The sequence below is a fragment of the Polypterus senegalus genome, chromosome 2 (assembly GCF_016835505.1).
Source record: "Polypterus senegalus isolate Bchr_013 chromosome 2, ASM1683550v1, whole genome shotgun sequence".
In the NCBI taxonomy this organism is placed as follows: Eukaryota; Metazoa; Chordata; class Cladistia; order Polypteriformes; family Polypteridae; genus Polypterus; species Polypterus senegalus.
The window spans coordinates 152,776,767-152,793,360 of NC_053155.1; the positions used below are offsets into that span (position 1 = coordinate 152,776,767).

Below are 16,594 nucleotides of genomic sequence, written 5' to 3' on the forward strand. Positions count from 1 at the left end.
ATCTGCCTTTTTAAAGCCAATTAACAGTAATCCAGTATGACACAGCATAAATGTATAAAACAAAAGGAGTTCCCACTTTGATTTACATTTCATTCTGTTATAATTATTTGGGTATATGCATAAGTGAGTTACCATATCAAGCATAAGCACAATAAATATTCTAGTTTTTACTAAACTTACAGCTAAAATCAATTTAGTATTTTTATACCCTATGCTAGATTTCACTATGAAAATTGTACAGTATTCTTTGACTTCTTAATTTCACATATTTATAGATTTATTTATACAGTATCTCACAAAAGTGAGTACAACACTCATATTTTTGTAAATATTTTATTATATCTTTTCATGGGACAACACTGAAGATATGACACTTTGATGCAATGTTAAGTAGTCAGTGTACAGCTTGTATAACAGGGTTAATTTGCTGTCCCCTCAAAATAACTCAACACGCAGCCATTAATGTCTAAACCACTGGCAACAAAAGTGAGTACACCCCTAAGTGAAAAATGTCCAAATTGTGCCCAATTAGCCATTTTCCCTCCCCGATGTCATGTGACTCGTTAGTGTTACACGGTCTCAGGTGTGAATGGGGAGCAGGTGTGTTAAATTTGGTGTTATTGCTCTCACACTCTCTCATACTGGTCACTGGAAGTTCAACATGGCACCTCATGGCAAAGAACTCTCTGAGGATCTGAAAAAAAGAATTGTTGCTGTACATAAAGTTGGCCTAGGCTATAAGGAGATTGCCAACAGCATGAAACAGATCTGCAGTACGGTGGCCAAGACCATACAGCGGTTTAACAGGACAGGTTCCACTCAGGACAGGCCTCGCCACAGTCAACCAAAGAAGTTGTGTGCACGTGCTTAGCGTCATATCCAGAGGTTGTCTTCTGAAAATAGACGTATGAGTGCTGCCAGCATTGCTCCAGAGGTTGAAGGAGTGGGGGGTCAGCCTGTCAGTGCTCAGACCATATGCTGCACACTGCATCAAATTGGTCTGCATGGCTGAAGTCCCAGAAGGAAGCCTCTTCTAAAGACGATGCACAAGAAAGCCCGCAAACAGTTTGCTGAAGACAAGCAGACTAAGGACATGGATTACTGGAACCATGTCCTGTGGTCTGATTGAGACCAAGATAAACTTATTTGGTTTAGATGGTGTCAAGCATGTGCGGCGTGTATGTGGCCCTCCCTGCAGTATCCAGACAGAACTTGTTTATGTTGCACTGCAGTCCTAGGAAACAACATTTTGTATCACTGTGTTTAACGCCCATGTATAGTTGGCATGCCAATAATGTCCACCTGAAATTGAACTTAACACATTTACTGATTTGTTACAGAAGGATTTGGTCTTTAGGAACAATGTGGCAATGATGTATGTTGGTGTTTACAGAGATTAATAGCATTTTATTCTCTTTTAAAAGATCAATTCTTAATCAATTTATCACATATAGTTCAGAAAAACAGAATTGGGTCTATATTTCTAAAGACGTTCATCTACATGTTTAGATGTGAAAAAATAATCAGAAGCTCCATTGGGTTTTTACAGTTCTATTTAGTTTTATTCTAAACTGTGATAAATAGTAAGGGCACAGAAACTAAATTCACAAAACACAAAAGAATCAATTTGTGTAGCTGTCCACTGTTTCTTCTTTTTAACTACTTTATTTTCTTTAATACTAGGTGGCTTCGCTCGCCAACCCAACCGGCAATACCTCCAGCGCCCTACCTGCGCTATGTGCCAGCCACTTTGTGTCTCTGCCACTTGCTCTATGAAAAGGTAACTGAACGCACCCCAAGGAGACGCGGTTGCTCCTCCAAAACCCCCTCTTAAACGGTGAAACAATGGGAAACAAATAGTTTATTTTTTACCTCCTTTTATTATACGATCTAGAAGTCTTCGACTTAAAGTTTAAATCCGAACAATATATTTGATCTCTTTGGCTGTTCCGTTATTTCACCGAGAAATAATTTGTTTGCTCTAATGCAGTCTTTACTATCCTTTTTTTGAGACTGTTGAATTTTTGTACTTCCATTATCTCTAATCTGCTGCATGTGTATCGCGCCAATGTTTTTGAATTCTTCACGTCGTTCTACTTTTGTCATCTACTCTTTGTTTTAATTCCGGCCTTGGGCGTGGTTAAATCTCTTGGCACAAAGGCTCGTCTCGCGGATGTGAAAGTGTCTCTCTCAGTAAATCACGTCTCGTCTCCTTCAAACCTTTTTTATAATACAGAGATTTCAATATTTAATATTTATATTTGTGCAGCCTTACTGGATGCGAGTGTTATTTTTCAATGCTTGGGGTCTAGGTTCCATTTTTAACCCAGACAATGTGTGTTTAGAATTTGCATCATCTGTGCACTTAGTCTTTTTCAAGTAATGCTGTTTACTCCCACATTTTAAGAAAATCTGGTTAACTGGCCTCTCTAAATAAACCCCATATGAGTTAGTCTGGGTGCATACAGGAAGTGTGCCTTTTCTAAATAAAGAAAAAACGGACTAACTTTATCAACCAATACTAATAGTTTGAAGCAGGTATCACATTACATGTTTTAAGTTGGCTGCTATAACTAGCCATTAATGATGAGCGAACCACACTGAGTTTACTTCAGTATGAGTTCATCAAAATCGCAGAAATGTTTAGGCACTTTGCCAAATTTAACAAAATACATTGAAGTCAATAGGTAAGGAGTTCTCTGGACGGAGTTCATTATTCTCATGGAGTTCCAATCTTCAGGGCACATGGTGGCTGTGCCATGAAGCAGTGGTATTGGAATTGTTCATTCCATTGTTTGAAGTCACAGATCTATGCAGCTAGAATGTGTTTTTTTCTGATCTATGCAGATGTTTCTCTTTTTTTCCTTCCATCAGGAGAACAGAGACACCTTTTAAATACTAATAAATCCTTAGTTATTATTTCACAGTCTCATGGAAGGGCTCCTTTAAGACTTGTTTTGCTTCATAGGTGTGGTGCATGGCTAATTACGCATGCATTCGGCCAACATACAAAATTAGCCATGCAATGGAGTGGAGAGTGAGTGAGTGTACAAGGATCACTGCTATATATTTGGTGCCAATAATTTTCTCATTATTGTCAGCACAACACTGCAAAGTTTTTTTGTTTTTTTTTTAATGCATGTAGGGTGTAAATCTAGCTAAAGTACACATCGGGGAGTAATATCACACATGCACTAAGCAGATTGGGCAGTGATGTCAAATTGACATAAAATGTGAGGTGGAGTACACTTATAGTAAAGCATATATGGAAGTTCTGTGCATGACTGCTATGTTTCTGTCATATCACACTGGCCTTGGAAAGTATCATGGGGTGCGGAGAAAAAAAAATGTCTAAGCTGGCCACATGATAAATTTCAAGGGAAATATTTGGCTAAGAAGGTCACCAGCGAAGATAGCATATTTGCTGTGAAAAAATGCTTCATTGAATATTTCCTATCAATACTATTATATATGTCGCATCTATATTATAATGTTGGTATACTTTTCATTTAAGTCCTAAAAATATATTTAAAAAAATATCCTTTTTCTGAAATATTTTGTTCATCATTGGGTTGTAGAGAGCCAAGCAAATCCAATAATTAAGAACACTGTATGTTGCAGTATTTCCAATATCAAATGTTTTTTTAAAGAACAAGTTTGGAAAATGGGTGGATGGAATAGAAACCCCATATATGTTCTGTGGAAACAATTCACTTTGTCTGGTACTATAAGCAAGGAAAGCGTCTTCTTTGCTATATACTATGGTTTTCCAACTGCAGGCCATTGCTCCACATACCTGAATACTGCAGTCCATACTGCTGGGGAGGTGGAGGCTGTGATGGAAGCTGAGGATATCCACCTTGCTGCTGGTACTGCGGATACATCTGACCTGTTAAAAATACAGCATATATTTAACTTTAATGTATCCTTGGTAGGAAAAACTAGGACTGGAACTTGTGTCATTACCAAAATGAATAAAAACAAATATGATATTAAAAGGTTAAGTAGTTTATGACTCCAGTCATAATTGCATTTTACTTATGCTTGAATGCACACAAAATGAGAAGACGCTCCTTATTAATTTTTTGTATTACACTGAATACAGCCCAGAGTTTGAAAATGCAGCATTAAAAGAAAATGTCAGCACACAATGGATACTGTGTTGTCTTTTCAAGTGATGTAAAATGTGAAAAAACTGACAAGCCGAAATGCTGGTTTTGACTAAAATCTTCTAAGAAAACAAAGTGATGCAAATGTCCAAGTGTAGACACAAGTGTTGTTCCGTACTGAAAAAACAACTAAATGATTCATCCATTAGCCTCCAATTACAAAACTGTTTGAGTTGTATCTATCTATATTCAGTGTGGGAAATAAGTATTTGATCCCCTGTTGAATTTGTAAGTTTGCTCACTTGCAAAGAAATGAACAGTCTCAAAATTTTATGGTAGTTTCATTTTAATGGAGAAAGAGGGAGAATATCAACCAAAAATCCAGAAAAAACACATTAAATAAAAGTTATAAATTGATTTGCATGTCATTGAGAGAAATCTGGTTCCCACAGATTGATTGACCAATCGATCGATCAATTACAGATACTCCTGATCTCAACTCATCATGTGTATAAAGCACACCTGTCCACAGAATCAACTTCTTCCATTCAAACCACTCCACCACCATGGGCAAGACCAAAGAGCTGTCAAAGGACATCAGGGACAAGGTTGCAGACCTGCACAAGGCTGCAAGACTATCAGCAAGAAGCTTGGTGAGAAAATGACAACTGTTGGTGTGATTACTCAGAAATGGAAGAAATATAAAATGACCATCAATCACCCTCGATCTGGAGTTCCATGCAAGATCTTGCCTCATGGGGTGAGAATGATCATGAGAAAGGCGAGAGTTCAGCCCAAAACTACACGAGAGGAGCTTGCTAATGATCTGAAGGCAGTTGGGACCACAGTCACCAAGAACACCGTTGGTAACACACTGTGTTATAATGGATTGAAATCTTGCAACGCCCGCAAGGTCCCCTTGCTCAAGAAGGCACATGTACAGGTCCGTATTAAGTTTGCCAGTGAACATCCAGGCCTGTATATGTGGGGGACCTTGCGGGCACTGCAGGGTGTATGTAATGTGTTTTTTCTGGATTTTTGGTTGATATTCTGTCACTCTCCATTAAAATGAAATTTATCGTAAAATTAGAGACTGTTCATTTCTTTGTGAGTAAACTTAGACTTACAAATTCAGGAGGGGAACACATACTTATTTCCGCCACTGTATCTATATCTATCCATCTATAAAGTGCAAAGGTATATCACTTATTCTCTTATTAACAAAAACACCTACCGTTTAGCTAAAAAGCTGAATGATAAATCTTAGGAAGTATGTATTCATTAAGAAAAGACATTTAGATATTTTATCATATAGGGGTAAAAAAAAAAAAAACACAATAAAAAAATACCCCAGTATCCCAAAAATGCCTTGGCTGATTTGATTGAAATTTGGTGATGTAGTACAAGATAGTCGAACCTCGGATTCAGGAGGAACAGTGTGGTTTTTGTCCTGGTCGCAGAACAGTGGACCAGCTCTACACCCTTAGCAGGGTCCTGGAGGGTGCATGGGAGTTTGCCCAACCAGTCTACATGTGTTTTGTGGACTTGGAAAAGGCGTTCGTCCTTGTCCCTCTGGGAATCCTGTGGGGGGGTGCTTCAGAAGTATGGGGTACCGGACCCCCTGATAAGGCTGTTAGGTCCCTGTACAACCAGTGTCAGAGCTTGGTCCACATTGCCGGCAGTAAGTCAAACCCGTTTCCAGTGACAGTTGGACTGCGCCTGGGCTGCCCTTTGTGACCTATTCTGTTCCTAAATTTTAAGGACAGAATTTCTAGGCACAGCCAGGGCGTTGAGGGGGTCTGGTTTGGTGGACTCAGGATTGGGTCACTGCTTTTTGCAGATGATGTTGTCCTATTTGCTTCATCAGGCCGTGATCTTCAGCTCTCTCTGGATCGGTTCGCAGCTAAGTGTGAAGCGGCTGGGATGGGAATCAGCACCTCCAAATCCGAGACCATGGTCCTCAGCCAGAAAAGGGTGGAGTGCCCTGTCAAGGTTGGGAGCGAGATCCTGCCCCAAGCGGAGAAGTTCAAGTATCTCGGGGTCTTGTTCACGAGTGAGGGAAGAATGGAGCGTGAGATCAACAGGTGGATTGGTGCAGCATCCGCAGTGATGCGGGCTCTGCATCGGTCTGTCGTGGTGAAAAAGGAGCTGAGCCATAAGGCAAAGCTCTCAATTTACCAGTCAATCTACGTTCCTACCCTCACCTATGGTCATGAGCTATGGGTAGTTACTGAAAGAACGAGATCGCGAATATAAGCGGCTGAAATGAGTTTCCTTCACAGGGTGTCTGGGCTTTCCCTTAAAGACAGGGTGAGAAGCTCAGTCATCCGGGAGGAGCTCAGAGTAGAGCCGCTGCTCCTCTGCATCGAGAGGAGTCAGATGAGGTGGCTCAGGCATCTGATCAGAATGCCTCCTGGACGCCTCCCTGGTGAGGTGTTCCGGGCAAGTCTAACCATGAGGAGGCCCCGGGGAAGACCCAGGACACACTGGATGGACTATGTCTCCCGGCTGGCCTGGGAACGCCTCGGGATTCCCCCGGAACAGCTAGAAGAAGTGGCCGGGAAGAGGGAAGTCTGGGCATCTCTGCTCAAACTGCTGCCCCCGCGACCCGATTTTAGATAAGCGGAAGTGGATGGATGGATGTAGTACAAAAAAAGAAAACGAGCCGACAATGGTTTTGTTTATTTGTTGATGTTTGCCATTCATAATGCTCTAGCGAATGAGATATTCTAATACCCCTCATTCACACAGTGCTGAGAGCAATCACATGGAGAAATGGGGCATGCTGCTTTATGGAAAATGAATTGAAAAGGAGGAATGCACAATGAATCTCAAAGAAGATGCACTTTGCAAGCACACTAAGTGCCTGGTAATACCCTCATTTATTTTAATCTTCTTTTCTTTCTATAAGTCCATTAATAAAAAAAAACTATTGCAAACTTGTACGTGCATCATAGCATATTCAAAAGGAAAGTCAGCTCTTTTGCTTATTACTACCTACTGCAATGCTAGATTTGACATAATCTACATGGTGAGAATCTGGCAGATGGACAGTGGCAGCATGATGCATCTATCTATATACCACAGGTGACAATAAATCTGCATTAATCTGACTTTACTACCTTTTTTGTTTTTAAATCAATTCATAGCCTTGCGTTTTTGGAATGTCCAACACTGTTGTCAACTGGCGAATCATATCAACTTCTCAATACAAATAAATAAGGGGGGAAAAAAATTAACCAATGTAGTCAAGCCAAGATGGAACAAAATGAAATGTGTTTTTTTTTTCTATAGCTGATTTAGACAATGTTTTTCAGAATGTAACAGAAAAAGAACAGGATGAATTGCTCTACGGCATCACTGTTTTACTCTAGGACAATTGAATGCAGTATGTTCAAGAGTATGGAACTCCAGTGAACTAATAATATTAGCCCTTGGCTTTATTTATGAACAGAAAACACTAAAAATATTGTATACAGAATACTGCTCAGTTACATCCATCTGATTAACTGATGGCACTATAACCAAGGCTCACTGTTTCAATTAAAATATTTCCTGGACTAATCCAGGTAATACAGCTAGGGTTAATGTTTATATTGAGTTTTTGAATGTATTTATTAATAAAATTTGATGGATTTTGCACGGTATTGTGTCAACAATGATTTGACTAACTTGCGTAATAGGTGTGCAAGGCATTCTTTGCATGAAACTCAGTTGGGTACTAATACTAATTTATTATTTGTTATTAAAGCAAATTCTATCATGTAATGAAAAGTTAATGCGCAATATTCTTTCTCTCATCTTCTTATTATTTAAAATGGAAACAGGAAGTGTTAAAGAATAAGTGCAAAACACTTATTACAGACTGCACATTGCTAAAGACATCAAATAACAGAGCTGAATTCAGGTCTTCACTAATTTCAGCACCACTGTACCTGCTTACTAATAAAATGACAGATTTCATAAAGAGCTATTATTAAGATATGAAACAAGTCATTAGTCACAATATCAGATTAGAAATGTATTTATGTGGGTGGTTCATCATACAAAACATTTTGATGAAATATTTAATTATGTTATGGGTAGCATGTTGGCTGTGGAATTTTGTCTCGTTGTTTTAGCTTACTCTCATGCAAAAAAGATGTGAATATATTAAGATCCATTGTCATTTTAAATTGGCCTAACATGAATAAGTGCATCTTATGGTGAAGCAGTCTCCCTTTAAGAGATGGTTCCTGCAAGGATTTGTGCCCGGGCCCAACAACAGTCCAATGGAAAAAGTGGTTTCTGAATGTGTATGGATGTTTGATCATGTAAACTGGAACAGCATTTCCCTGGTTTAGGATACTAATTCAATAAAGCTACAAAATAAAAAACAGTAACCGCATCTCTAATTCTCGTACAATTTTCTGTACAGATTAAGTAGAAAAGTCGTCAATATCTCACTCCCAATGGGCAACAGCCAACATAAAGGAGAAGTCATGGTTTTCCAGTCCAAGCACTCTGTCACACTTTCTTAGTGAATGGCCTCACAACTGGGAAACCCAGCCATTAAAACATTCCCAAAAGTTATTTGGGATTTTCTTTTCATCAGAACTCATTTATCAAAATTACTCCTCAAATGTCATATGACAAAATGAAGGAAAAAAATGTATAGCATCTCTAAAATGAATGTAGAGGGGATATACATTTTAGAGAGCTAAAATACTACATTGTCTGCTGAGGAACACAGAGGAATCTACTTTTTGCTTCAAATTCACCATTATGAATAAATTAGAAAACAACCATTTGGGATTAATTACATTTGGATAATATAACAATCATACCTAACCTGTGATGTCACAAACACTTTAAGGTAGGAAAATGTGTGAAAATAAAATATTTTTACATTTTATTCTAAATCTGCCAGCGAGCCTTGAGGTGCATATATGATTGCCTACCACAGATGAAAATGCTTTAGTAATGGGAGAATGTCTAGCAAGACACCTCAACATGATGATCTACGACAGGCTGTCTCACACCTCAATATATGTACCAACCTGTGTACAAACAGGGATTGCGAGTCTGAGTTGTTAGTCCCTTGCATTAAACATGCAAATTAATGTGCATGCAGTGACTTGGGAATTATGAAGGTTTTAGTTAAAAAATGCCTAATTAGCAGGATGAACTAATACTGTCCCAAAAGGCTATGCATTTATTACATGATATTTTATAACATGGGTGAGGACTAAAGGTCACAACTGAAAAAAAGATACAGTTCCAGAAAGAGTAGTTTTCATTCTTTCCATTTATCTATCTATTGAAATTTCAAATTTACTGAGAATTTGTTCCAATTTCTTTCCACATTTCACTACATGGTGGGGTCCTCCAATTGGCAGACTTTGAAAAGATTGTGAAATGAATGTTTGTTTTTCTGGCTGTACATCAATTTTCAGTCCATGAGTGCCTTGAAACAAAAAACGGAAACATATGTATCTTAGGGGAAGATGACGTTTATATCCTGCGTAGGAATTAAGTGAATTGAAAGCCAACTGAAATAGGGGAAACAAATACTGTGCCTTCCTTATTCTGGAAGATGCTGATTCAGATCACAACTGCATAAATTAGTGGTGGCTTTAGAAGGAAAAAGAAATTGATAATTGATAAAATTATTATATTTTTAATGGAGGGAAGCTATTACAGATAGCTTTACATCAGCATTGATTGTGGCAAATATTGTGGAGTGCAACAATATTCTGAAATCCTAGCTACAGATGCAATGCATATATATTTTATTTTTTCAAACTGCGTGTTTTCCTGAAAAATTTATTTTTCATTAGTTTTTGCCACACAGCAACTGTTTCTCTGTGAGGGACATGTACAGCATTTAATCAAGTCCCATTTTTAAAGAAGAAAAAATACATGGTGTAATGTTCTCCCAAGCAATAAGGAAAAAATAGCCTAAAAAAAAACCACATTTGTAAATTACTTAATCCAGTAAGTGATACTGGATTTTGTCAAGAGTGTATAGTTGTGCTTCAAAGTTTGTGAACCCTTTAGAATTTTCTGTTTTTCAGCATAAATATGACCTAAAACATCATCAGATTTTCACTCAAGTCCTAAAAGTAGATAAAGAGAAACCAGTTAAACAAATGATACAAAAATATTATACTTGGTCAAATCTATACTAATAAAAGGAAAAGCCCTCCCTCACTCATTACTAATTCTCCAACTTCCTGTGTAGGTAGAAGGCTGAAATTTGGCAGGCTTATTCCTTACAGCTTACTTACAAAGTTAAGCAGGTTTCATTTCGAAATTCTACACGTAACGGTCATAACGGTCGATAATGGTCGACAACGTCTGCCATGTTGAACTTTCTTATTGATGGCCCCATCGTCACGAAATTTGGTAGGCGGCTTCCCTGCGCTAACCGAAACCGATGTACATACTTATTTCGCTGGTATGACGCCACTGTCGGCCGCCATATTGAACTTTCCAACATCACTAATTTTCCAACTTCCCGTGTAGGTAGAAGGCTAACCCCATCTTCACGAAATTTGGTAGGTGGCTTCCCTGCGCTAACCAAAACCAATGTACGTACTTATTTCGGTGGTATGACGCCACTGTCGGCCGCCATATTGAACTTTCCAATGTCACTAATTCTCCAACGTGTAGGTAGAATGCTGAAACTTGGCAGGCTCATTTCTAACAGCTGACTTACAAAAGTTAAGCATGTTTCATTTCGAAATTCTACGCGTAACGGTCATAACGGTCAACAACGTCCGCCATGTTGAACTTTCTTATTCATGGCCCCATCTTCACAGAATTTGGTAGGCGTCTTCCCAGCGCTAACCGAAATGAATGTACGTACTTATTTCGGTGGTATGACGCCACTGTCAGCCGCCATATTGAACTTTCCAGCGTCAATAATTCTCCAACTTCCCGTGTAGGTAGAAGGCTGAAATTTGGTACTTATTTCGGTGGTATGATGCCACTGTCGGCTGCCATATTGAACTTTTCAACGGTCTTTGTTACTTATGGGCCCAACTTCAAGAAATTTGGTACGCGGGTTCCCAACACTAACTGAATCCTATCCTACTTACGTATATATATATATATATATATATATATATATATATATATATATATATATACACACACACACACAGTGGTGTGAAAAACTATTTGCCCCCTTCCTGATTTCTTATTCTTTTGCATGTTTGTCACACAAAATGTTTCTGATCATCAAACACATTTAACCATTAGTCAAATATAACACAAGTAAACACAAAATGTAGTTTTTAAATGATGGTTTTTATTATTTAGGGAGAAAAAAATCCAAACCTACATGGCCCTGTGTGAAAAAGTAATTGCCCCCTTAACCTAATAACTGGTTGGGCCACCCTTAGCAGCAATAACTGCAATCAAGCGTTTGCGATAACTTGCAATGAGTCTTTTACAGCGCTCTGGAGGAATTTTGGCCCACTCATCTTTGCAGAATTGTTGTAATTCAGCTTTATTTAAGGGTTTTCTAGCATGAACCACCTTTTTAAGGTCATACCATAGCATCTCAATTGGATTCAGGTCAGGACTTTGACTAGGCCACTCCAAAGTCTTCATTTTGTTTTTCTTCAGCCATTCAGAGGTGGATTTGCTGGTGTGTTTTGGGTCATTGTCCTGTTGCAGCACCCAAGATCGCTTCAGCTTGAGTTGACGAACAGATAGCCGGACCTTCTCCTTCAGGATTTTTTGGTAGACAGTATAATTCATGGTTCCATCTATCACAACAAGCCTTCCAGGTCCTGAAGCAGCAAAACAACCCCAGACCATCACACTACCACCACCATATTTTACTGTTGGTATGATGTTCTTTTTCTGAAATGCTGTGATCCTTTTACGCCAGATGTAACGGGACATTTGCCTTCCAAAAAGTTCAACTTTTGTCTCTTCAGTCCACAAGGTATTTTCCCAAAAGTCTTGGCAATCATTGAGAGGTTTCTTAGCAAAATTGATACGAGCCCTAATGTTCTTTTTGCTTAACAGTGATTTGCGTCTTGGAAATCTGCCATGCAGGCCGTTTTGCCCAGTCTCTTTCTTATGGTGGAGTCGTGAACACTGACCTTAATTGAGGCAAGTGAGGCCTGCAGTTCTTTAGACGTTGTCCTGGGGTCTTTGTGACCTCTCGGATGAGTCGCTCTGCGCTCTTGGGGTAATTTTGGTCGGCCGCCACTCCTGGGAAGGTTCACCACTGTTCCATGTTTTTGCCATTTGTGGATAATGGCTCTCACTGTGGTTCGCTGGAGTCCCAAAGCTTTAGAAATGGCTTTATAACCTTTACCAGACTGATAGATCTCAATTACTTCTGTTCTCATTTGTTCCTGAATTTCTTTGGATCTTGGCATGATGTCTAGCTTTTGAGGTGCTTTTGGTCTACTTCTCTGTGTCAGGCAGCTCCTATTTAAGTGATTTCTTGATTGAAACAGGTGTGGCAGTAATCAGGCCTGGGGGTGGCTATGGAAATTGAACTCAGTATATATATATATATATATATATATATATATATATATATATATATATATATATATAAATACACACACACACACGTCCATAGCCTGCAGCTCGGTCACCGTGTGAGGTGGCGTTGGGTCCCCACGTTGATGGCTGCCTGCCTATATAAGGCCGTCCATCGCTCCAATCTCTACATTCCCTTCCTTGCTTCGTCACGGGATTCACATCTCCCTGCTGATAACTACAGCCTTTTTATTTAATCCATGGCTTCTCCGCTGTTTTATTGTTCATTTATTACGATACAGTTATTGTTTAGATATTTTAGACTTACTTTACATTGTTCAGGCACCCATTTCCTTTATCATTCCAACCGTACCCCCATTAACATGTCTATCAAGGTGATCACCATCGATCAAAGAACTGTCACTTACTGAGTGGTTTCCATGCCCAGAGATGGAACCTGCCTTTTCCATTCTCTTTGTTACATATTGCACGGCCATATCAGGCTCACTCTTGATATCCGGAGGAACATTTTGTCTTATGTATTGAATGATTGGGACAGGTTCAAGGTGTGGACTGATGACGGTACAGGAGCACTATAAGAGTGAAATGCTTAAGCCCTTCACCTATGCATCTGCATGTGAGTTGATGGCTGCCGCTGAATTGTTCGGTTGTCGCTTTCAAGTGTACCGAAATGGTCAAATATTTTATACCTTTCGACAACCGCCAATGCCTCTTAAACATCTTAGATTGACAGGTGACGATTTCAGTAGTGGACACTTTGATGTTTATGAATGTTTAAACTCTCAAAAGCTGTATGTGAAGTTATCGATGAAACAGGTTGTATACTTACAACGCTTGACAGATGCCGAATGTCTCTTCAACACAAGTCCTACAAATACTGTCGTAATTGAAACAAACCATGAAACTCAAACCAATTATGACAGCAGCAATCCAAGCTGTGAGATTTGAAACAAGATTACTGTTCACATGGCCAACTGTACGTTGCATGCTCAAGAATAAGCTCAGCGCACAGCTTGGTCATATTACAACCGGAGGGCCGAACTCACAATGTGGTATACAGAGAGATCCTTAACAAATAATTATTGGTATATTCTCCCTCAGTTTAAAAAGGTTTAATTTTCTTATTAATAAAAATTTTAAGGCAGTACTTCGCCACTGCGAATCGCGGGTATTTTGCTAGTCCTTCTATATAAAAACGGTCGGGATTGTCCTTCCGTCCCGTGAGTGCTACGCAGACGCGGAGTTTCACACACACCCCGTCCATTTTGCAATGCACGATGGGATTTGTAGTTTCGTTTTTCCAGGTAAAAGATGATTTTCTACTCCAGACTGTGCGATATCTTCTTCTTCTTCTTTCTTACTATATAAAAGAGGTCGGAATTGTCCTTCCGTCCCGTGAGTGGAAAGTGTTGCAGTATTCCACTTATCACAGACTTACTACTTGCAGCTTGCGGTACGAAGCGACATGATGTGAGCAGAGTTCTGGTGCTCCCATCGTTCCCTTGCTTTTGTGCGTGATGCGCTGGAAAAATAGACAAAATTATGTCTCTGGAAATAATTAATGTTGATGGAGTACAAATGCCTCACCACGTAGTAAATATCAGGGGGGTTCAAAAGGGCGACCTCAATATAGAAAAAAAGTTTAAATTTCATTACAAAAATAACAGAAACTATGAGTATTAAAGTAATACCGCTCAAATGCAATATAACCAAATTAATGAGTTTGTATAAAATATCAAATTGATCTACATATTGAATTGCTTTAAGAAGTGGTCAACTTAAAAGTCGGTCGCCTTAAAAGGCGGGTCAGCCTAGTATTACATATTTGTGAGTGGCAAAAGTATGTGAACCTCTAGGATTAGCAGTTAGTTTGAAGGTGAAATTAGAGTCAGGTTTTTTCAATCAATGGGATGACAATCAGGTGTGAGTGGGCACCCTGTGTTCTTTAAAGAACAGGGATCTATCAAAGTCTGCTCTTCACAACACGTTTGTGGAAGTGTGTCATGGCACAAACAAAGGAGATTTCAGAGGGCCTCAGAAAAAGAGTTGTTGATGCTCATCAGGCTGGAAAAGGTTACAAAACCATCTCTAAATAGTTTGGACTCCACCAATCCACAGTCAGACAGGTTGTGTACAAATGGAGGAAATTCAAGACCATTGTTACCCTCCCCAGGAGTGGTCGACCAACAATGATCACTCTAAGAGCAAGGCGTGTAATAGTCGTTGAGGTCACAAAGGACCCCAGGGTAGAGGGATGAGACCAAAATATAACTTTTAGGTTTAAATGAGAAGCGTTATATTTGGAGAAAGGAAAACACTGCATTCCAGCATAAGAACCTTATCCCATCTGTGAAACATGGTGGTGGTAGTATCATGGTTTGGGCCTGTTTTGCTGCATCTGGGCCAGGACGGCTTGCCTTCATTGATGGAACAATGAATTCTGAATTATATCAGAGAATTCCAAAGGAAAATTTCAGGACATCTGTCCATGAACTGAATCTCAAGAGAAGGTGGGTCATGTAGCAAGACAATGACCCTAAGCACACAAGTCATTCTACCAAAGAATGGTTAAAGAAGAATAAAGTTAATGTTTTGGAATGGCCAAGTCAAAGTCCTGGCCTTAATCCAATCGAAATATTGTGGAAGGACCTGAAGTGAGCTGTTAATGTGAGGAAACCCACTAATATGCCAGAGTTGAAGCTGTTCTGTAAGGAGGAATGGGCTAAAATTCCTCCAAGCTGGTGTTGCAGGAATGATCAAAAGTTACCGGAAACGTTTAGTTGCAGTTATTGCTGCAAAGGGGTGTCACACCAGATACTGAAAGCAAAGGTTCACATACTTTTGCGACTCACAAATATGTAATATTCGATCATTTTCCTTAATAAATAAATGACCAAGTATAATATTTTTGTCTCATTTGTTTAACTGGTTTCTCTTTATCTACTTTTAGGACTTGAGTGAAAAGCTGATGATGTTTTAGGTCATATTTATGCAGAAAAACAGAAAATTCTAAAGGGTTCACAAATTTTCAAGCACCACTGTATATTAGCAGAAAGAAACACCTTATAACATATAGTTTGGTTTGTAAAAATGTCTTGCAAATCATAGCATCTCAAATGCAGCTTGCCTTAATTTCCATCACTAATGCAGCCTGAATTTCAGTATTCCGGGGTTCTTTCAATTCTACAAACCCTGCAAGGTACTTTGATTTCTATGACAACAAGACTTTTCACTGAGTTTGGAGAAAGTCTGGCTTTATTATTGTAACCTGTACAAGCTTAAATGGTTTAAGTCTTTAATTCTTTCTAAGATGTTGATTTTCTTTCTTCTGCTCTATTTATTCTTTATTTAGCACGAAACTTGACTTGTAAAATGTTCTAATATAACTTTAAGACATCGCCATTGTGTGGGCTTATTCATGCAGCAGTCAAGAATTGGTGACACAGTATTCCCATTATTTCAAGAGCTTCTGTTTTGATTTTGGAGTGTAATGGGTGTGTGTGTTGCCCTATGCTGAAGTTAGTGTGAATCAGCAGCTTTGAAGAGTGCAAAGGTAGCATGCCCTGTGGTCACCTGCAAACCCTGATCAGGACTGTTTCATGCCTGACCACTGATGGATCAATCTGTGGACAGTTGCTAATGAAATACTGTGCATGCCATGCTCACTTTTTATTGTACTGTTAAAAGTATTGTATATTATACTACTGTCAAGAGGATCATATTCACAATTGGTCTGAATTACTTTTATGGAATTTACATACTGAAATAATAATAATATTTAATCGAGGGAGGCTCCAATCAGGTTATTTATACATTCTTTTTAACTAATAGCATATATACAAAAATTGGTACCCATAATACATATGGCAAAATAAATAAGCTTTTTATAACTACAAACTGTCATATTCATTTTTTATGTACTCCTCTGAAATAGTTTAATTAAAAAAGTAGCTTTCACCATTTCTCTAACAAAA

At 38.8% G+C, this 16,594-nt stretch overlaps 1 protein-coding gene across 1 annotated transcript in view; it reads right to left on the reverse strand.

Moving 5' to 3' along the window:
• tfg (trafficking from ER to golgi regulator) overlaps window positions 1-16,594 on the reverse strand; it is a 148,600-nt gene that overhangs the window by 8,866 nt on the left and 123,140 nt on the right. The window contains exon 7 of the mRNA XM_039744851.1: window positions 3,797-3,889. Coding sequence (XP_039600785.1) covers window positions 3,797-3,889 — 93 coding nt within the window. The remainder of the gene's footprint in view (window positions 1-3,796; window positions 3,890-16,594) is intronic.